The 16775-nt window shown below is 41.9% G+C and overlaps 1 protein-coding gene across 2 annotated transcripts in view; it reads left to right on the forward strand.

The window, feature by feature from the left end:
* The window catches only part of LOC131243520 (26S proteasome non-ATPase regulatory subunit 4 homolog), a 29474-nt gene extending 21912 nt beyond the window's left edge, over positions 1-7562 (forward strand). Inside the window, exons 8-12 of one of the 2 annotated variants that reach the window (XR_009170107.1) lie at positions 2609-2712; positions 2801-2869; positions 5627-5714; positions 6023-6187; positions 7187-7562. Coding sequence is in view for 1 of the 2 variants with exons in the window: in XM_058242923.1 (XP_058098906.1) it covers positions 2609-2712; positions 2801-2869; positions 5627-5671 (218 nt within the window). In the remaining variant the exon portion in view is untranslated. The remainder of the gene's footprint in view (positions 1-2608; positions 2713-2800; positions 2870-5626; positions 5715-6022; positions 6188-7186) is intronic. The other variant, XM_058242923.1, reaches the window with a different exon arrangement.
* Positions 7563-16775: the final 9213 nt, after the last annotated feature.

Below are 16775 nucleotides of genomic sequence, written 5' to 3' on the forward strand. Positions count from 1 at the left end.
ACACTCGGGGTGGGCGGCCCGTGTAAGGCGGTACCCATGTGATTTAGGGCCTGCGAGGGGGGTTTGGCCGAGGTCCTAACCCACGAGATGTGGGGCCTGGGCTATGAGATAAAGGGATTAATTCGCCATGCTCTAACAGTTCGAGCTTTTAGAGCAAGTGGTTAATTGTCCTGCATCACCTTCTCATCTCTTAGAAGCAACAAATGAATATTACTAAGACTGAAAGTAATTGATGCTATCGGATCTAAGCATGCATCAGTTCACATTCTTGATTACAACCTGTGAGAAGTTCAAAAAAATCCTCCTGTTTCCTATCTATCTTTAAATAATAATAAAAAAAACCTTCAACATCTCTCGGGCCAAAAAAAAAGAAAAAAAAAGAGGGTGTTTTCTGAATATTGTAATTCTTGCCGCAAGTTTCTCAACAAGAGATTATTGGACTGTCATTCTTTGAATTTTGCGAATGGAAAAAAGACAGGAAAGCAAAGGCACATTGAGAATATCTGACAAGGTCGCAGAATAATAGGGTCCGAGTTGAATACCGGATGGCAGAAAAAAACCACCTGAAAGAAGGTAAAAAAGAAGAAGAAAACTAATGTTCAGCCATAAAAGAATTCCATCAACAAAAACCACCTCTGAAGAGAAATCATACCCAACTGATTAAAAAGAATTGCACGAGATCCAAATGTATTGACAGATCTCTAGGCGTCCTGAAGGAGTTTTGGACGACACCTCAACAGAACCCCCAAATCTAATCCACGGACAGATCAGCCTTCGTAGATGCATGGAACAGGGAAAAAGATCGCCATGGGAGAGCAGTAAGATGCAGATCGCAATTGAGGAGAAAAATCAACGGCCAACATTGAAAATATTGCAGGTTTTTCAGAAACCATATTTTGGACTGGCTTAGCCCGATAATGCCAAAAAATCCTGAAAGAAATGGGCAAAAGTTTGGGAAAAACAGCTTAATTGTAATCAGCCTTCGAACATCATCTTCAATCACCATTGGTGGGCCCCACAGCAATCAACACGGTCTTCTACCCAAGAGAATTTACGAAGATGCACACACAGAGAACACTATCTGATACCATGTTGTAGGATCTCGGGACATGCTAATGGAGAGAAAAAGGGAGGAGAAGAAATAGAGTCGAGGTAAAAATGGTTGAAATGCATTTCTCGTGGTGCGAGAACACCTCATATACAACCTCAAAAACATATATTTACAGCTATGGGTATCTAAATATGGATGATGTTAATCTATAAAATATAAAGTATGATATGGTACATAAAAGGGGAAACATTGCCCTGTAGGAGTATTCTTCTCAAATAATAACCAAGCACATCATTAAAACAACTGCCTTTTGCACTTCATATTGTTTAGACCCAAATATAATATGGTTACCTTACCTATTTTGAAGTATCTGGGTGTTAATATGAATGATTTGTCACTTGTACTTGTCCTTATGATTATTTACAACATGTACTGTTTAGATATTAAATGAGGCAGGCCCGATGCTCACAAAGAGGCAAAAGAAATGTAAGAGAATACTAGGTATGGGAATTTGTGGGTTTCCTGTTCTATTCTGGTGAATCTATTTTTACCAAATCATAAAAGCTCAATTGTGTTCGACCATAACTATTTGCTAGTGACTCGGAACCATAAACTGAGAGGTGTTTCCTCAATTACCTCTCATGAAACACATTTTAACAACCAGTAGAAACAGATTTAACATGGAAAAGAAATCAGTGTGCCATTTGATCATTTGCTAGAGTTTTATTTTTCATAGCCATCACATGAAAGCTGTGTTTCTCAGTCAGAAGACTCCATTTACCAAGGTAGGGCCATAGAGGGTTGGGTCAATGATAATGAAATTGCAAAGTACTGACAAAAAGGATCCACTGGACTACAAAACACAAAAAAGGCCTTGTCATGAGCGCCATGATGGAAGAAGCATACTTATAATATTAGCTCAAGGGATAATAATTCACATGAGGCATAATTAGATACATTCTCATGTATTGGGTGATCAAATTACTGTTCACGCTGGATTTTTCCAAGTAATTACAGAGTTGGGCCATTGGATCTAGAGTATTTTATTCTGTATTTGTTGTCATTCTGGCTCATGCACCTGCCCCAGCCTCCTCCAGCATTGATAGCTGAGTTCCAGAGCTCTCCCAAAACTGAGGGCAGAGCCTATAAGCCAGCGTTTGTCTCCATGCACCAGTTGTTTTCCCAAAGAACATGTGCAGTGTGCATACTTCCAGCCAAAAACTCTTTTTCATCATTTTTACCTGCTATATTGGTTGACAGATTTTGATGTTGCATTGTAGTTTTTGCAGTGTAGGAAACCACACAAAGCTGTGTTCTTTCTACTATTGTGGTCACGTGTATGTTTGTGCCCAGGTTTTTTGCGCACTTGTGTGTATGCATTTTTTTTGCTGGTAGCCATGTGTGCTCTATTGTGTAGGGATGTTGAACTGCTGCTTACCGTGATCTTTTTCACTGTGTTAATTATTTCGATAAAATGACTAGGCCTAATGCTGTTGACATGGCGACGGCCTGTTTCTTTTTCTTTGATTGCTGACTCCTCTCTGCGGCTATATGCAGCCCTTCAAATGTCTGTGCAGGACAGTGCAAAAGATACAGCTAGCCAGAATGACATGAGCAAGGTGCTTGGTGACCAATCTTTCATGTCATCTATTCTTGCTTCGGTATGTGTTCTGACCTGTAATCATCGTTTCAATGGTCATCGGTTTCAAGCTTGTTATTGATTACATGATCCAATATTTGCCCTTTCAGCTTCCTGGAGTTGACCCTAATGATCCTTCAGTTAAGGATTTGCTGGCATCTCTTCAAGGTCAAACAGAGGTGAGTGCATGTGATACTAAGTGAGTCGCCTGTATATACCTGAATCTTACATTATGTGTTGTTCCCAATTGGTTTTTCCACAAAACTAAATTTGTTGCTCTATGGCCACTTTGCCATGAATATTTGTCTCCCAACTTATTAACTTTTCTTATTGGAATGGATATCCCATGTTAACCTGGCTGTAATATGGCCTCTTGTTTCTAAAACTGATGATTCCGAATATGATTTGAGCCTGTTTTGCTGGTATATATTACGGCTTGAGAATATCATTCAATCTATATATCAAGGATGATCCATATATTGCAAAGGGGCATCTAGCAGGAATTTTTTTTCATCTTTTCGTTTAATGTTTGCAGGCATCTTTAAAGCCACACTTCTCGAGTTCATAGTCATTAAATGAGATCTCATCTGTGAAAATACATTTATTCCTCCCATATCATCTTAGGCTGATTGGTCTATAGTTGGTGCCAACTTACAAGAGTCTATATTACGATAGAAAACTCACTTTTAGTTCTGTTATATTTATGAAACACAATACTGGTCCATTCAATTGTGGAGAACAGTTGGTTCCCAGAAGAATTAATCATCGTCATCATCTAAGCCTCCTCCCAATTAATTGAGGTTGGCTACATTGAATCCTGTTCCACCATTCCACTCTTTCAAGGGATGGATTCATGTTGGAAGTTATGGCATAAGTTCAACATCGGCTGCCAAATTGACACAACCCTCCTTGCTTGGGCTTGGGACTCGCAATGAGAGCACAAAACTCCTACGGGTACAATGTTGTAGACAATACGTCACAAAATTCACAGAAGAAATTTAATTAGAACTACATGGGACTCCTCCAATTCATTGTTTTTCAAGCAATGGTATTTTTACATTTGAGCTTTATTCGGAGCCTTTGCCATGCATCAAATAGAACTAAAGGGACTCCTTCAATTCATTGTTTTATTATAGTCACAAAGCGAGACGAGCCGTTTTACCAGCCTTAAGGTGCTGATATGTGAGCCTCATGATTTTGGGTCATTTTATGAGTGGAAAATAGAAAATTGTAAAGTATTAAATATTATATAGGGTAAACTAAGTAAAAGCAAGAGAAATATTTAAAAAAAAGATATGAATAACAACGATATTTTGTTTGTATTTGCGTATTAGCAAGTGAAACATTAACATGAATCATCACAAACTACATAAAGCCAAAACCAGCAACCAAAATGAGTCTCTTTACCATCCTTACATAAGAGCAACCTTTGTATGCATATCACCTCTACTGTAAAAGGTGACTAGTCCCTTCGATAGGTGGGATGAAGTTGCTTCTTGTAAAATCGTCTCCATGTTTGAACCATTCATTACACTGAATGTACACGGGCACCATTATCCAAAGCCTCATCAGAATAGCTTCTTAGTAGGGGCACTTGTTTCCTCAATTTTTAGAACTGTGGGCATTGATGATCCAAGGGATGGTGGGTGATAATTTGTATAAAAGAAAGGCATGGGCATGTAAAAGGAGAAAGTGCTTGCCCTTGTACCACATTTCATCTGTTTCCATATGTGATCAAAGTCTTCAAGGCCATCACAGAGCCCATTCTTGATTTTGTTCTTGTGATAAGCCTAGTTTTCAGAGTTCTGGAGATCCTGGCAACTATTTGGTTATCCCACAGTTCATGATTTAGGCCTAGAAATCAATTTCGTGCTATTGCATTGGAGAAGTTGATCATCAAGGTGGTACATATTCAATTCGATTCAACTCTAGTTCAGTTCTTTCAATTGTGTTACATCAAGCAGGAAGCAAAGTCGTCCAAGGCCTAGTTTTATGAACTCAAATGTCATGGATGGTTCCATGCGATTGTTCTGTGCCAAGGACAGCATTTATTCCTATCCTTTTTGCCCCATACTAAGCTTGTGACAGCACTATTCAAGGCTTCAAAGAATGGAATTGGTCAACGTATCGGCTTGGCCCGAAAACGATACGATACAGGGTTTAGTGGACCCGTATACAACAATGCAGGACCTTATTGGCCAGAAAATCCTTTGCCCAAATTTTTTTGAAAAATCATCAAGAAAATAGGTAATTAACAAAATGCAAAACAAAATATGTTTTTTAACATGTATGCAATGGTGTATCAGACTGCTCTTTGATAAGAATGTTGTCTGTTGGCTTGACCTGCTGAAAATGAAATAAGCCCTAATCGAATACAAATCAAGCATGGTTTTATAGATTAGGGCCCATTATATCGAAATACAACAAAAAGAAATGAAAATAACAAACAGAGAGAGAGGGGAGAGAGTTTTGATCCCAAAAATAAGCCTAGATAAAATGTGTTTTTAAGTTTCCTCAGTGGGTTGCAAATTTTGAAATGGGCCCTTTATTGGCTGTATTGGCCCAGTATAGCTGCAGATATGGGGTGTAGCAGCTGATACAGGCTGATATGCCCCACTTTCTTTCTGGAAACGAACTGGTTCACCTATGGGCTGTATCAGCCTGTATCAGCTGATATGTGCCCGTTTCTTTTTGGAAATGGACCGGTTCACCCTGCATTGTGTGATGGGAGGTGGCCGATGTAATTTAGGTATGGCCATTACATACAGCCTTATTGTGACTGATTTTTGTAACAATGGCAATATTTCCTCTGTAATGATGTTACATAAATTTTATGTCATCACTTTGACCCTTTTTTTATTGTGTTATATTTGTCCATAGTTTGTACTGATTGTATGTAACTGTTGTGCATTTGTTTGATTTTTTCTAACTCACAGCAAAAGAAAGATGAAGATAAGCCACCAAGCGAGGGCGAAAAGTGATGGTGCTCTGTAAGCTGTCCATGCCTCCACATGCTCTCCAAAGGTGAGATCCAAACTCTTGAACCCAATTCATGAACCCCACTTGCAGAATGTAAATACATGCTTTTATGGTTCCATGCATGCATAAGATAGAAATGGCACAGCTGTCAGTCTATTACAGCAAAAACTGCTTCTTGACTGTGGGTATCAAAGCAAGGTTTATATCTGTGCATCCTCAGAATCGATCGCAGAATACGATCAGTTATCACCCTATATCTGAATATTCAGACCATTCATCAGTTGGGACCACTGACTAATATTGTGGATTGCAAAGCTCTAACCATTCTATTGTCGGAACTGTCCTGTTCAAAGCTCAACTTTGCCAATATTGTTCTACTGGTGCACCTGTCCAAAGAACGACCAGGGTCACGGACCATCGTGCCGCGGATCTATTTTTTGTGGGAACTCATGGAATTGAACACCAGTGCTTGGTGCAGCAAATAGATGATCTCCTTGGATATTGTGTTTGATATCATGGTATTTATTTGTTTATTTGTATGTTTTTTATCCCCTGGAAATTTTTATTTCATTCCTCGGTATGGTGTTTGTAAGCTGACACTACAAGGGAGGGATACCATCTTCCCATCCTCCCTGTCTGCCACCAGCGTGGCAGTTAGGTAGAATGTCCAGGCCGGCCAACTTGGGGGGCAGTGTTAGAAATAGGTGGTGAGCTAGGAAATTTCAGCCAAGTTTTCTTCAGTCCTACATTTGTTCATAAACTGCATATCACTTGGTTACAGACTGACCTTATCTTCTTTGGCCTGGGCATATGCATGGTCAATCCTGATGAGAGATGGATGGGACTAGGAGCCTCGTGCCTGTCCCATGCTAGTACATGTGGTGTCATATGCATGAACTGTCTTGTCTGCCAACTTCAAGAATTCGAAAACTGGACGTGACTCAATGTCCAGCTGGATTGAGTTAAACCAGTCTTTACTCATATTGACTTGATATTTCATAAATAAACTACAAGATGTAGAATCGATATACAAATGTATAAATGAAGGCAAGATAAACAAGTGCCTGTTGCTGATTCTGTTGGTGGAATGCTTCAGCTCATTGCTTGGAGATCTTGAGCTGTGTCCGCCCTCTTTTCTTTTACTAAAACAAATACACTCAACTTTGAGTCATGCCAAGTCACATCAAGTTGATAGAGTCATTGGGCCAGCCCAATGTGTCTTGCCGAACCAAAGTCAAGTAATGGTTAGTAGTGAGTTCCCTTGTCAGTCAGCTGGAGCTCACGTCAAGTCGAGTTGACTCGGCCGAGTTTTGGGTCCGAGTCACCAAAATTTGAACCGACTTGTATCAATTGTGAATGGAACCCAGCTGGGCGTTCATTAAAATATTGTCTAACTTGAGCCTGACCCAGCTGGTTGTTTGTGGAGCTTGGAACGCTGCCCCTGGACATGGACCCTAATATTATGCCTAATTGTTCTAAGAAAACCTGTTCATTTTTTTCTCCCTTTCTTTTGGCAGGTCAGGTTTGTGATATACATACAGAAGGTTCCTAGGAAAGTTTGTGAGAAGTAGACGTCTCTTTTCAACCATGAATGAATTTGATTTAAACAGTTTCAATGTTTCCAAATTATGATGACTTGAAGTGAAGCTCGTGGTGCAAGTTGTTCTTGTTTGGGACTTTGATGGTGGCGGCAGCAGCAGCAGCAGTCAGGGAGGTTATTTGTGCATTCAATTAGAGGCCTTGGTAAATTCCTCCTAGTTTGAATTAATCAAACAACCACCTATTGTAGGTTATTTATTTCCAAAGCACTGGTTTAAAATGGATGCATGCCTGCCATCGAATTCTGTGACACAGACCATGCAAACACGCCATCAAATTCTGAGGTTTTGCACATCTCCGTCGTGCAGGTGGTACACATGGCTTATGTTTTTTATGACTGTTGATTTGGGAGGCCACTGAGTTTTATGGCCATGCCCCCAAATTAAGGGTGTCAGATCTGTGTGGCTATCCGATCTGTGGTTTGATGGACAGATGACAGCCTATCCAAGTAGGGAAACTTGCAACTGGATGGGCAGTGGTTTTGTAATGTCACCCATCCAGGTCGTGGTTTCTACCCAGCGCCACTACACTCTTCATGTAAGGTGAGCCACCGTTGCCCGATTCACTAGCAAGTATAAAGTCGCTTCATATTGGAGGCTGAGCTTAACGTCCTGGCTTAGCTAAGCGAGATTTGTGACTACCGTTTTTCCAGCATACACTGGTGTCTCGGTAATCTGAACCATTCATTTGATTGGGCAATTGTTTTCGGAATAACTGGACATTTCATTGGGCCATTTTATTTTTGGCTATGCTTGCAGGGATGCATGAATGAATGCCATTTAGATCAATGAGCATGAATTGCAAGTGGGCCAAGTGATTGGGTTGGGCCCCAAGTAATGATGGGCAAAACAAGCCTTTGATTGGTACATTTATTTTTACATAATTTGGCTTAGCCATGGGGTCCATAGGCCGTAGAATACACTGAATTTGGAACTCAATTCAACCCGTCACCCATTTTGAACGGTCGAGAAACTGTTAGTGCAACAGTCAAGACTGCGACGTTTTTACCACATGCCCGTCATAATGTGGCCTTTCAGTTAATTTTTAGCTTGATCGATGCATCTGCCTAACCTGAGGTGCTGTTAAGTGGCAATGGACGCATTCTGGATCCGGCGTCTTAAAGTGTTCACATGCCTATTGCTTCATTGTAGCATGTGTACATCTTAAACTTCGCATTTTTCTACCCTACTCGTGTAAATGATGTATAGGTCGCTGGTGATTTTCCAACTATCCATTATCTGGAAGCGGATTCACCCGGCCATCTATAGCAAGGCACGGGCAGATCTGTTTTTTTTTTTTTTTTTTGGTGGGGGGATTCTTTGGTGGGCGGGGGACGCGTTCATGTATTTGTTTATCCACACTGTCCATCCCTTCTCTCAGATCATTTTGAGGTACGAGCCCACAAATGAGGCAGATCCAACGCTGGAATGGACTACACCAGAGATGACTCTTGCTTTTAATGCTTCGTGCATTTTATGTAGCCCGAGCTTAGTATTTGGTGCGGTCCACTTTAGCACCTTAAAATGATCTGAGAGAAGGGATGGACGGCGTGGATAAACAGATAGATCACTTGGATCAGCAGAATTCTCAAACTCTGTTGGCTTGTAGGGAAGGAGGAATAAAGTCGCACACTCTGTTGACTTGTTAAAATCTCTTCGATCTCTTGTTTGGACGCGGATTAGCTACTGAACCCAACAGTAGCGACTCGGCTACTGAAGTGACCTCACTACGTTATGTGGGCCCCACTATGATGAATGTGTTGTATCCACACCGGCCATCCATTTGGAGATATCATTTTAAGGCATTATACAAAGAACGAGGAAGATACAAAGTTCAAGTGGACCCCACAGAAAACAGTGGGGACCGTGATGCCACCATTGAAACCTTCCCAGGGCCTACCATGATTTTTATTTGAAATCTAACTTGTTTATAACTTAAAAAAAATATATGGAGTAGCCCAAAGAAATTTTTAATGGTATGTGTTCAATCCTTACTTTTTTTGTGGTAGGGTCCATTTGAACTTTGGATGTCACGCTCCAAACTCGGAAACCAGACTCACAAAATTTTCAATGGTTGAATTTGGCGCCGACAGCTTCTGTAGTACTCCATTCTCGGCTTCTGACACCCATATACCAGGTTCCGATATTGGGATCTTACAATGAGGATTTTCAACAAGAATTTGATTCGTAATAAGCGTAACCATAAGCACAACCCACGAACAATAACTAAGACACCATTACAAAATTCACTATGATAAAAAATTTTTAAAGTACAATGCATAAAAGAAAATACAATAACGATATCAGAATCCTTAGAAGTTTGTCGCACGCTCCAATCTCAAGGCTGCTTAACGTCTTAGCGTCACCTGCACACAACGTTCGTGCGTAAGCTTACGAAAAGCTTAGAGGGTAGTGTAAGTATGTGCACAGGGCAAGTATCAAGTATGCAATATCAGAGTAATGCGGAAATATGCTGATAAGTCCATGAATACTATCAGTCATACCAAGGCTATGCGATGCAAGGCATGAATGTTGTCGACCATATCAAGGTCATGCGATGCAATACATGAATGATGTCGGCTATACCAAGGCCATGCGATGCGAGGCCTGTGTAGCCGAATGTCATATGCGAGATGCAACGCAGGCAGGTCAGTCCTCATCTGAATCCACATAACGATACAGCTCATCGCTAGAGCATCAAATATCAGTACATATCTCACTCTGGACAATCACTGGGGTCTAGTATACTCTACGTGCGCTTGCCGCCCCTATTTGAACACACAACTGGGTAAGTGAAAGAGATCTCACTATTCGCTTGCCAATATCGGGCCCGGCTCGTCGATAGCGGACCCATTTCTCAAGCTGGTCAAACTCAATCTAGATATTGCTCCCTCACTTATGCGGGTAAAGTCACACCCCTTTCCAACCGACCACGACACAGTGGAAGATGTGGCCTACTGGTATACAGCCCTCGTGCGCTCATGTATCCAGTCGGTCTCGACGTTGGAGTCGTCTTCTGGTACCATCAGGTTTAGGGATCTTCACCCAAGGACATTTATGGTGCCCCAATGCTAATAACAGTATTTCCAGTATCTAATCCAGCCCTCCACGATGTGCCTGTTAAGGCCACAGCCCTGATGTTATTAGGGCGTATAGTAACCACATCACACAATGCAAGGTGCATGAATCATACAATCTAGTCATGCATCAATCCTACGCGTACCGTGCGCTCATGAGGGACAACACCGCCTATCAGTGAGTCTCATAAACAACTTGTCCGAAGGTATATGCGATGGTCAACCACGTCTCATCACAAGCATGCAGATGATGCGTATGGGCATGTATCATGATACTATACTAAGCATGCTCGTAATCGGTATCGATAACCGGCCTATTGACTGAGCGGGGTCCACAGGAGAACCATGAATCTGATTTATAATGGTATACTCTCCCCATATCAAGGTTGACCCTAGGTGGCCTACCTATAAACTTAAGGATCCGGAAAAGGTTCCTTCTCTATTTTATCATATAGCTCGCTAGATTCCCTAAGAGGTCCAAATAGGTCCTAGATGGACTTCAAAATAAAAGAAATAACCCTGCTAACGACCAATGGGGGCCCAACATCTTGGGTTATTCCAACAAACAGATGGATCATGCAATATCAATGGGGCCCAATGATTTGGTTTGACCCAGAATAATAAGAATGAGCCTAACAAAGGCCTAAGGGACGGTCACAATGTGGACATTTAACTATCATCGCCCATCAATGTGGACATTTAACTAACATTGCTCCCAAGAAGTGGCCCACATAGAGCCAAACGTATAGTGGGCCCATGGCCTCACACAAGGGCCTAATATACATTACCATGGGCCTCACTCGAGGGCCTAATACACATCACGATGGGCCTCACTCATGGGCCACATATGCATCACATTGGGTCTCACTCATGGGCCTCATATACATCACATCGGGCCTCATCATATGAGCCTTATATACATCATATTGGGCCTCACCGAATGGGCCACATATACATCACAATGAGCCTCACTCATACGAGCCTCATATACATCACAATGGGCCGCAATACAAGGACCTCATATACATCAAATGGGCCGCAATATATGGGCCTCATATACAACAAATGGGCCGCAATACATGGGCCTCATATACATCAAATGGGGCGCAACACATGGGCCGCAACAATGGGCCTTATATACATCAAGTAAGACCTATCGTCCTAATTGGACTATCTACACCATTCATCTATTTTAGAGATCATTTGGAGCATTACCCAAAAAAATGAAAAATGAATCTTATCGAAAAATCATCTGGACCACACCACAAATAATAGTGGAGATAATAATTTTCACTGTTAAACAAATCACAGGGCGCACCATAACGTTTATTTTCCATCTAATCTGTTCATGAGGTCACAAGGACCTGAATTAAGAGGAAAAACAGAGTTTATATTGATCCAGAACTTCTATGACCTCAAACGGTTCCAATGGTAGACATTCAATCCTCCACTGATTTGCAGTGTGGTTCGTCTGATAGACGGTTTGGATCTAACACACATATCACGGTGGGTCCCATCCAGATGGACGACTAAGATGAAACAAATATATCAGGCGGGACCCACAGAACTTGTTGACGTCCTTACAAATGGACGGTTGGGATATAACACATATATCATGATGGCCCACAGACCTTGCTGATGTCAGACAATAGCTATCTGTTGTTGGCAGCAGATGAACGGTTTGGATATACAATATATACATTCAAGGTGGGTCCCACGTCGATGGACGGAGTGGATTAAAACCCATACATCATGGTGGAATCCCATCATCCAACAGATTGGACGGTGGGGATACAGAATACATGCATCTGTAGGGTCCACGTTCCTAGATGGTGGTGACCCCCACACATGCAAAGTGGGTCCCACTGTCCCAGGGATAGATGGTGTGGATGTAACATATATATATATATATATATATATATATATATCAGGTGGGTCCCACATGTATGGCCCACCTAATAAGATAAAGTTGTTATTTGTGTTTTCCTATGCTGTCCAGGCGTGTTGAACGTCCTCTGGACGGACGACTTGGATGGACACTAGCGTTTGGTGGGTCCCACATGTACGTGGCCCACCTTAGTTTGTATCAAACTGATATTTGTATCTTCCCTTTATCAGGGTCTGTCCAAAACGGACGGCCAGGGCGGGCCGGTCCGCTAGACGTCAACAAGGAGGGCTCGATCGTGGACAGCGTAGATAAAATTCATGCATCATGGTGGGCCGGAAACAGGGAAGAGAGAGAGAGAGAGAGACGGCATAGTGAAGGGACCCCGCCACTATGGGCCTCTCTTTGTTTACAACATATACATCAAAACGGGTCCCTTCACAAGTGGGTCTTATATCAAAATCAAGATCTAATGATATGAACACCCACCGATTTCGCTCCTTCTTGGCTCCTTGGAATGCTAAGCTTCTAAGCTCTCTCTTTGATAGAGGTTGATGAAGTATAGATGGCTAAGATAGGAGATTGGGTGGTAGGGAGTAGGCCACACTTAGCTTTCTTTGGGAAGAGCTTGGACGATTGATCTCTCTTGGTTTGCTTGGGAAATGGATTGAGAGAGAGAGAGAGAGAGAGGTGATGGGATGAAAGGGAATGGGTGAGTGATTTGTGAGTGATGGGTGGAGTGGTGTTGTGTGAGAGATGGGATGGAAAGGTATGGGTGTTGTTGACTTTTAGGTGAGAGAGGGATGGGTAAGGTATGGGTTGATACTTGACTTATGATGGGATGTATACTTGATTGATTGATAGATTGATCTGATAGATGGTAGAGATTCTCTCGAAATTCGCAATGTGCGGCGTTTTCCTAAAGATGAACGCGAACCCATAACTCCTGGCCTGGGTATCGCATCGGTGCATAAGTCGCGGCGTTGGAACCGCGGCGACAACGCGGTCACTAGGGTATAAGTCTCGAGTCGAGTCAACTCTGGTATACGAGATGCAACTTAAGGTCGCACGCAAACGTTGATTATAGATTGCGGGTTGCCAGAATTCGACGAAAAGAATCGCGGAAGTTTACGAAATGGTACAGTCTAATATACGAATCTTACATTGAATCTGCCTCATTCCTTGGATCATGCCCTAAAATGGTCTCTCCAAATGTATGAACGGTATGGATACAATACATACTTCATGGTGGGGCCAACAGAACGTGGTGATGTCACTTCAGTAGCGATACTCGTTGTTATCAAGTTCAGTAGCGAATCCGCGTCCCTCTTGTTTTGGAGAAATAAGTGGCTCACGAGGAATGGGCCTGCATACAGATCTAGAGACAGTGGAGGCCGGACACAATCCGCTTCCCCATTTTCCACACATTAGTCTGGCCCATATGATGGATGAATTAACCCGATTTCATCATGAAAGTACGGATTTCGTACGGAGTAACTCAATACCCTTAGCGTACTAAGTAAACTCTGTGGGGTCCACCGTTATTTATTTATTTTATCCACTCCGTTCATCCATATTAACAGGTAATTTTAGGGCTCTAGCCCAAAACGGAAGCATGTACAAATCTCAAGTGGACCACACCACTGGAAAGAGTGTGATTGAACCTCTACCATCGAAAAATTCTTGGAGGCCACAGAAGTTTTGGATCAAGCTGATGTTTGTGGTTTCTCTTCATTCATGTCTTTGTGATCTTATGAACAGGTTGGATGACAATTAAATATTACTGTGGGCCCTAGGAAGGTTTCAACAGTGGAAATCATTATTCCACGCTGTTTCCTGTGGCATGGTCCACTTGAGCTTTGGATTTACTTCAATTTTGGGATCAACCCTTAAAATTAGCAGAAAAAAAATGGATGGATGGATGGTGTGGATAAACCACATACATTCACAGTGGACCCAACTGAGTTTACTCAGTACGATAAAAGAGTACTGAGTAACTCAGTACGCAATCTGATTTCATTATATAGCTAGCTTCGCTGGATGATTGTGAGGCCACAAGCATGTGTATGAATCAACCTGATTTTATTAGTCAAGGGATGCACGCGGATTAGCTATTGACGGTCTCAGTAGTTATCTTGCTGCTGAAGTGATGTTACCGAGTTCTGTGGGGGCCACCATATGTTTATCCACACCGTCCGTCCATTTGGAGAGATTATTTTAGGACATGTGCCAAAGAATGTGGCAGATCCAAAGCTCAATTGAACCCACCACCAAAAAAAGAAAAAAGAAAAAACAGAAGTGAGGATTGAATGCCAACATTAAAAGTTCTTGGGGGCCACACAAGTTTTCGATCAAGCTGATATTTTTATTTTCCTTTCTTTCATGGTGGGCCTTTGGAAGGTTTCAACGTGGGCATCACTGTCCCACTTTTTTCTGTAATGCGTCCACTTGAGCTTTGGATCTGTTTCAAATAGATGGACAGTGTGTATATGACACATACATCATGATGGGGCCCAAAGAATTTGGTGAGGATCCCACAGGCCCATATCATTTGGTGCGTTAGGTCTCAGGTATCTTATTGCGTCGTGTGTGTTTTGGCATTGCTCTTCCTAGTTTTTTAATGGTGGAATTATATTTAGTCAAATGTGCTATTATTAGAGTTGGCACAGTTGGACGTGGATTTGTGAACACCAACCGGAAAGCGGTGGTTTGTTGATGTGTTGGATGCTTCGGGCCTCAATCTGATATACGTATTTTATATCCAAACCATCCATCTATTTTGCCCCCCTAAAGTGAGTGCATGAATCTAAAAATGAAGCAGATCCAAAGCTTAAGTGAACCACACCACAGGAAACAGTGATGATTGAATGCCCGCCGTTAAAAAGGTCTGCATCATCTTATCAATAAGTTGGATGACAAATAAACATTAAGGTTGGCCCTAAAAAGGTTTCAATGTTGGTGTCGTTATCCCACTGTTTTCTGTAGTGTGGTCCACTTGAGATTTAGATCTGCTTCAATTTTGGTTTCTGTAGCATGGATGTAAACACATACATCACGATTGGGCCCACTGTGCCCAACACATCAACCCAGCCCCTCATTTCTGGCACATATTCAACAACTTTCACACATGTTTTTTGTCTCCAGCTGGGAACGGGCAGCAGCTTTGAGTGGCCACCTTGAAGTATGGGTCTTATCCACACTGTCCATCCATTTTTTTCGTATCATTTTAGGGTAGTGGACTAAAAATGAGGCAGATCTAAGGGTCCACCGGAAGCAGTGGTGATAATGATTCTCACCGTTGAAACTTTTTTACTGCCCACCGTGATGTTTATTTGCCATACAACCTATTTATAAAGTTACGTAGACCTGGATGAAGAGAAAACACAAATATCAGCTCCATCCAAAACTTTTGTGCTCCAAAAGAAGTTTTCAACGATAAGAGTTTAATCCCCGTTGTGTAGTCCACTTGGGCCCTGGATCCTCATTTTTGGGCTTATGCCTTAAAATTATAGGAAAAAATTGGATAGAAGGTGTGGAAAAGACCCATCAAGGTGCTCCTTGCCCAGCTGGAGACGGCCGGAGGTAGGACGCAATCCGCGTCCTATGTCGTCCCATCTCTAATAATGACACATGGTCAAATCAAATCCCGCCACATCCCAATACCACCTAGGATGTGGTGACTCCACCAGGCTGTCGCCATCCCTCCATGGCACCCGCGCAGGTGGTTTGGTGGCTCATCTCACATGTGCAGCCCAAAACTGAGGCCGGTCTTCTCATCAGGTGTGCCAGGTAAACAACACGAAAGGCCCACGTCTATATATTCAATGCACACGTGGCTCACCTGATGATTTTCGCCAGGCATTTTCACATCCTCCTCACCACGTGCAAACGCACGCTGGTTGTGATGGAATAATGATGGGCTCCACTTCCAAATAAATACGGTTAGGATCGACTAGCAACGTGCTCATGTGGTTAAAGTTATCTAAAAGAGCCCAGCATGGAAATAGACATGGTTACTATCAGTTTCCAGAAAAAGGGCACCACCAAATTACCGATTCAGAGGCATTTTATCAGTGTTTGGTTTTATGGCTCAATGGTAGATAGATTGAGTCTCAACACTAAAATCATGGGTTTGAGTGACCATGTGGTGTAGATGTGAGTGTGTTAAAAAAAAGAAAAAAGAAAAAAGAAAAAAAAGGAAGAGAGAGAGAGGAGAAGAAGAAGAAAGGGGATTTTGCCTCTCCTGGTTAAAATCTAAATTTTCACCTCTTTAGCATTTTGCCCACTTTTGAAGTTTAAAATCTAGGTAAGAGTTCTAAATGCCCATCCTAGACGCATTTTTTTCCATTTGTCAAGTTAAAATTTTTAGTGATGCCATAAAGTAAATCCTTAAGACAATTCACCCAAGTTAATGCCTTGAGGCCATTTGCCTGGTTCTCAAGTTGATTATCTAGGCAGGAGTACAAAAACGACAACTATCGAGTCATTTTTGCCAGCTTTTTATGTTCAAAATTTGAGTAAGTTCACAAAAATGTCAATCTTTGAA

Source organism: Magnolia sinica, chromosome 4 (genome assembly GCF_029962835.1).
Source record: "Magnolia sinica isolate HGM2019 chromosome 4, MsV1, whole genome shotgun sequence".
In the NCBI taxonomy this organism is placed as follows: domain Eukaryota; kingdom Viridiplantae; phylum Streptophyta; class Magnoliopsida; order Magnoliales; family Magnoliaceae; genus Magnolia; species Magnolia sinica.